The sequence below is a fragment of the Larimichthys crocea genome, unplaced genomic scaffold (genome assembly GCF_000972845.2).
Source record: "Larimichthys crocea isolate SSNF unplaced genomic scaffold, L_crocea_2.0 scaffold689, whole genome shotgun sequence".
Lineage (NCBI taxonomy): Eukaryota > Metazoa > Chordata > Actinopteri > Sciaenidae > Larimichthys > Larimichthys crocea.
The window spans coordinates 36,189-42,188 of NW_020859097.1; the positions used below are offsets into that span (position 1 = coordinate 36,189).

General features: G+C 41.7%; 1 protein-coding gene across 1 annotated transcript in view; it reads right to left on the bottom strand.

The window, feature by feature from the left end:
• Positions 1-6,000, bottom strand: part of LOC104938752 (tight junction protein ZO-2) — a 52,246-nt gene that overhangs the window by 23,783 nt on the left and 22,463 nt on the right. The window contains exons 10-11 of the mRNA XM_027276911.1: positions 4,606-5,239; positions 2,809-2,912 (exon numbers count right to left, since the gene is read on the bottom strand). Coding sequence (XP_027132712.1) covers positions 2,809-2,912; positions 4,606-5,239 — 738 coding nt within the window. The remainder of the gene's footprint in view (positions 1-2,808; positions 2,913-4,605; positions 5,240-6,000) is intronic.

A 6,000-nucleotide genomic window follows, 5' to 3' on the forward strand; every position in this document is an offset into this window, starting at 1 on the left:
TGCAGCATTTGTAAAAAAAATAAAAATAACAATAGAGCAGCAGAGTATTCTCTGTGGAGCAGCGAGAAGAGCTGCTTCTGGTGGAACCACAAACATTGTCTAGAACCGACACAATCAGCCCTGCCAAGCCACAGCCTAAACACTTCGCAGCCACACCCAGTCAGCCTGCTTTCTTTTAACTTCATATTAGACACTGGGAATGTTTTAGATTTATATCTTGTAAATTGTATCTTAGATTTTACAATTTTTGTGACACAGTAAACATCTTTTATAAACCAAATTATTTATTTACTGTATTTTCATAAATGAAAGACTTAGAAGTCTCTGGAAGGCTGACCCTTAGTCACAGCGCTATGGCTACTGTTGCTAAACGACAACATGTTCCAAAAAAAAAATGTTTTGTTTGATTTGCGTGCCTTTGCTGAGTATGTATCAGTATACATAAAAAATTCGTCTATGGGCTGAACAAAAATGAAAATACAGTAAATGAGTCACCCTTCTGTTCATGAACACATTCAAATCAGAAGGCTACTGTATAGTATACGGTAGTCAAACCAGCTGCATTTTTGGCTCTGTGATTTGTGACACTGGGAGACCAAAAAGCCCATTAAGTGCAAGGTTGAGCATGAGAATGCTAATGAGGTGTTTGTATGGGCTAACCTGGCCTAAAGCATGCACTGAATACCTGCACAACTGCAAAAATCTTCCAAAAGGCTGTTCACCCGTAATTCTTCCTCTTTAAATGGCGATTCACAGTGATCAAATTGTGATCAAATATTCAACAGGAATTAGGAGTTATTGTTAAGTAATTCATTAAAAAAAAGTTCTTGCTTCATGGAGTTTCATTTATGGTTCAATTTATTTATGCAGGACTTAACCTATGGGATGGACAAAAATGAAAATACAATAATTGAAAAAAAAAAAGAAAAAAAAAAGAAAAGAAAAACGCAAACAGCCCTTCTTGTCCAAAATTGACAACACATAATGTAGCCTACACCTGCAGAGACCGGTGATTGTACTGGACTGGAAAGCAGCTGACAGTTTTTTTTAGGTTATGTTAATATTCAATAGTCATTATAAAGCAGGGTGAGTATTTATGGTGTTTATATCTAACATGTAACTGTTTACTAAATCAACAACATCTAGGCTATTCTGTCCTTACATAATTACTGATGCATCTCTTCTCTCGCGCTCTCTCCTCGCTCGCTCCTGATTTGCATGTAGTGAAAGCCACAGCTGGACAAACTGGTCTTTAACACCTGTTCATATGTAGCCATCAATATGACCGCTATGGTGGTCCGAGGAATAAATATTAATATTAATTGAGTAATTGAGTGTGTTTCATAGGCTTCAGACAGCATCAAACAGATACAGCCCTTAAAAAAAGTTACAAAAACAGTCAATAAGACGGCTCAGCTAATGGGCTTTCCCGCTCACCCCAGTGTATCTGTTCAGATGTGTTTTTATACAGTCTATGCATACTGGTTATGGTTACAGTTACCCTGAACAAACTGTTGTCCATACAACACCCACCACCCTCTGCACAACACCTTCATCAGGCAGAGGAATGTGTTCAGTGGCAGACTGTTGTGTCAATCCTGCTCCACAAACAGACTTAAGAACTCTTTGTCCCCCTGGCCTTTAGACTGTACAACAGCTCTCAGTGATGGCAGGAGGCACAATAGACAATAGACCCATTGTCATTGCCATGTCTTACTACTTCTGCTACATGTGGTGACATGACTTTCATTCATCTGTTTACAGCCTAATAAAATTGCGCACAGTCCTTTATCCTCATTTGTAGTTCTTTCTCATATTTTTATAAAACATTTTTACTTCTAGGGTCACTTTCTATTTTTAATATAGTTTATAGTTGTACAGTGTATTTCTAAAATGGTAAATAGACTGTACTTATATGGTCATGACGTAACGTTGATGTGAAGTTGTGATAAGCTACATGAACTGCGTATTGTGTTTTATTTTGACAGGGGCCGGAACTGTATTACGTTGATTCTGTGTCAGATTTCCTGTCTGGTGCGATCTGCTCTGTTGAAATTTACAAGGTTTAGCAGCGGCTCGCGTCAAAAATAGAAATGCTACGGAATGATAGAGCACGGAGAGTCACTTCTGAGACGCTCCGCGGCGCGCCCTGTGAATGCTCTCATTGACTAGACTGGCGGCTATCTGCTCTGGTGACCGCGGCACAGCCGTTCGACACGTACGCCTCCAGAGTGGGCCAGTGGGCCTTGTCTCTCCTCACTTGATACAAAAAGTACGCATGTGCGCAGGGGATTTTTCTGGGTAGGCGGGGAAGTGTGCTGCGTGCTGTGAGGAGCACCAGGAGTGAGTGACACAGGCAAAACTCTGGAGAATTAAATGTAGACGGCTTAAAACATTTACGTGACAAGTACTCGATGGTCGCGATATAGTCATATCATACATCTCACGTAGAACAAGCCGCGATATATCGAGTATATTCAATATATCGCCCACCCCTAGTGGTAGGGTAACTTGTCAAATATAGACTTAGAGACTTAGAGAATGTGCTTACCACTTATAGACCTCAGTAAAATACAGAATTGAAACAACAATTATATCAAGCTACTAACATGCTGAAAACATCAAGACAACATTGAGAAGATCAAATAGGGTGAATGTGTCCTACTGTGACATTGCAGGGATCCTATCATCACTCATTTATCTTGAGAACCCTTGGAGGGTCCCAGAACCTCAGGTTGGGAACCACAGAGCTGGAGGACTGTGATCGATGTGATTGTGTGACTGCACTGTGAAGAAATGTGTGTGCACCTTGAGAATGATGTCTCCCTCTTGCAAGTTCCCGTCTTTGGCAGCCAGGCCTGTGCTGGTCATCTGTTTGATGAAGATCTGACTCCCCAGACGCAGACCATACTCTACAAAGACACACAAACATCACAGTTACTGAAAACTCCTGTTCAAACTGACTGAAGATATGTTTGGTTGGATAGGAAGTTAATGTAATGTAATGTAATGTTATGTTATGTTATGTTATGTTATGTTATGTGTTTAGCAGATGACAAAAGTGGTGGGTTAGCTATTTCTATATTGAACAATTTGACCATGTCAAATTTGGCACGTCTCTCTGGAAGGAGGACACGCTGGTGGACTATGTCTCTCGGCTGGCCTGGGAACACCCTGGGGTTCCCCTGGAAGAGCTAGACGAAGTGGCCGGGGAGAGGGAAGTCTGGGCTTCCCTGCTGAAGCTGCTACCCCCGCTGCTACCCCTGCGACCCTACCTCAGTAAGCGGGAGAAGACGAACGAACGAACGAACAATTTGACCATACATGCATTTGTAGATACAGTCAAGCAGTTCATTACAGTGTTTTGCACACTGATACACAATGAGATGAAAACATACAGTCACCCCATGCTGTGAAAGTTAAAGCTGTTGTAGCAATTCAAGTGAATTTAAACGTTATGTAGTTTGAACATAAGGGGAATCTCCTGGTGATGGTGGGAACATTTACTTGGACTACAATTAGACCCGCAGTTCTCAAAATGTGGGGTGCGCCCCACTGGTGGGGGATAGAGACGTGACAGGTGGGGTGCGCCGAAGAGAAGGGAAATTTTCCTTTTTATGCCTATCTTTATCCAGACATCTCAACTCTCCTGGAAGTTCCATGACAGTTGATGAGCTATTTCAGTTCAAGCCAAAATGTGAAGTGAGATGATGACCAAAGTCATTGATATAAATTTTTGAGGACCATGGATGTCGTGGATGTCAAAAATGCATGACAATCCATCAAATAGTTAAGAGGTGGAGCTAGACCAAAATGTGGGACAAACGGGCCGTCCTACAGTTATATACATACATTGCTAACATGGCTAAGCTTGAAACAACTCCACAAAATGCAATGATGAAATAAAAAATGCATGCCTCCAAACTACACACATCTATAACGAAAGCCTTTTGCAGAGACGGTCACTTGACAGTTCCAATCACCACAGTGAAAATCTAGAAGATTAACTCTCTCCACCTTTCTCAGATGTTACAGTGACTGGTCTATACATTGTTTTTCTGGTTAGTCTAGACATGGAGCAACAAGAAAAATAGAAATCCCTGTACAATCTAATGCAAATCATGATGACATTTCATGACCTCCTGATCAGACAGCAGAGCAGATTCAGTTGGACAATCTTGCAGCTCCACTGTAAAAAGGACCGTTACTGGAAGTCATTCCTGCCCACTGCCATGACACATTTTATAATGACTCCCCTCTGTGCAGGGAGAGGAGAGGTCTCTAATATTTTATCTTGAATGATGGACGCTATTACACAACTTTGCTTAATGTTACTGCACAGAGAGTTTATATGTATATTTTTACATGGTAGAACCATATGTTCTTCCTCTTTAGAGTTTCTTCTATTTATACTTAGTCCCTTTAATTTAATCTATCTCATGCCTTTTGTATATATCGTGTTGTGTTTGCAATACTTGTAACACAGGAATTTCCTTTCGGGGATCTCTCGGAAGTTCTTTCTATCTCTCTATGTATCTATAGCTCTGCAGCTTAACCCCTCCTCAGTTAAATGGGCAGCAATGGTAAGTAGCTGGTGTGTTTTACCTTCACTCGGTCTGTTCTTCACTAGCAGGACGTTGACAGGTTTCTCTAGTGGCTCCAGCTCCCTAGAAGGTTCTGGGGATGGAGGGTCATTAAGCTGGTCCCTGCTCCTATGTCTCCCTCCTCTTCCTCCTCCTCCTTCTCCTCGCTCATACTTGACCTCCATGCGGTAGCTGTCCCCGGGGCTGCGTCCTCGGCTGTGGTACCTTTGATGGTCAGCACTGGTGTCCAGGGCTCGGCCTCGGCTACCATCCCTCCTGGATCTGTCTGGGCTAGGCGAGTTTCTCTCCTGACTCCTTCCACGGCTCCTTCCTCTCAGGTTGTAGTCCCGTCCTCCCCTGTACTCAGGGTCCGGGTATCCTTTGCTTTCAGAGGTGTGGTCCCGGCCTTCATTTCGGTACCAGCCATTGTCATTATCAGTATCATAATACTGGGTGGAAGGGGCGTAATCCCGACTGTCTCCCCCGGGGGAGGGGGGCTTAAGTGAGTGGACTGCCACCTTACGAGGTCTCTTCACCGTCTGACAGAGAAAGTGAAAACAACAAACAATGAGATTAATTGAAATTGAATTGAATTTGATTTGTTTATTTAATGACTTTTCTAAATCTGCATATCTTAGAAAAGAGATTATTATTTGATTTCTGAGTTTCCGAGGTGCACTTTAAGGCATCATGAAGCACTCACACGCTTTACCGTACAAACCGATGTAGTCGGCACTAGATTTTGAAGTGTAGATAGCGTTACTGCAGTACTGTATCATATTGAAGTTATTGAGTAATATTCCTAATAAAAATTCCCAGAAATTATGAATAGTCCTAGTAAACACTAATGTTGTTGGTGTGGCTCCGAGGATGGCTTGTTGTGATGAACGTTAGGTTGTAGCTCGTTGTCTGTCTTACTACAGTTGAAAATATGCGTGTTTTGTGTTTTAACAACGTTTCGCTTAAGAGTTATTGATCCCGGAAGTGCCAATATCTTTCTAACTTTACCAAAGTGCAGTGGCCAATGAGGCACCTTTCCTTATCTCGTAATTACAAGATCTTTTCTCGTAATTACGAGATAAAGTGTCAAAAAATTTAATCCAGTGAATATCATGCGTTTCCGTAGTAACACGTATCCATGTCGTGCATCAAAATATTCTTTAATAGCAGCACGTACGTTGTCACTAACAGCGCTCATATTTTGAAAACATGTAAGCCATGTCTTTCCGGTTTAGAGGACCAGCAGTCCAATCAGCGACGATTCATGTCGCCCGTGGGTACCTACCCTTTCCGTTTTGAATTTGCTAATGTGTTATTTGATTTGCTATTGTGTTGTTTGATTTGCTATTGTGTTTTTGAATTTGCTGCTGTGTTATTTGATTTGCTATTGTGTTTTTGAATTTGCTGTTGTGTTATT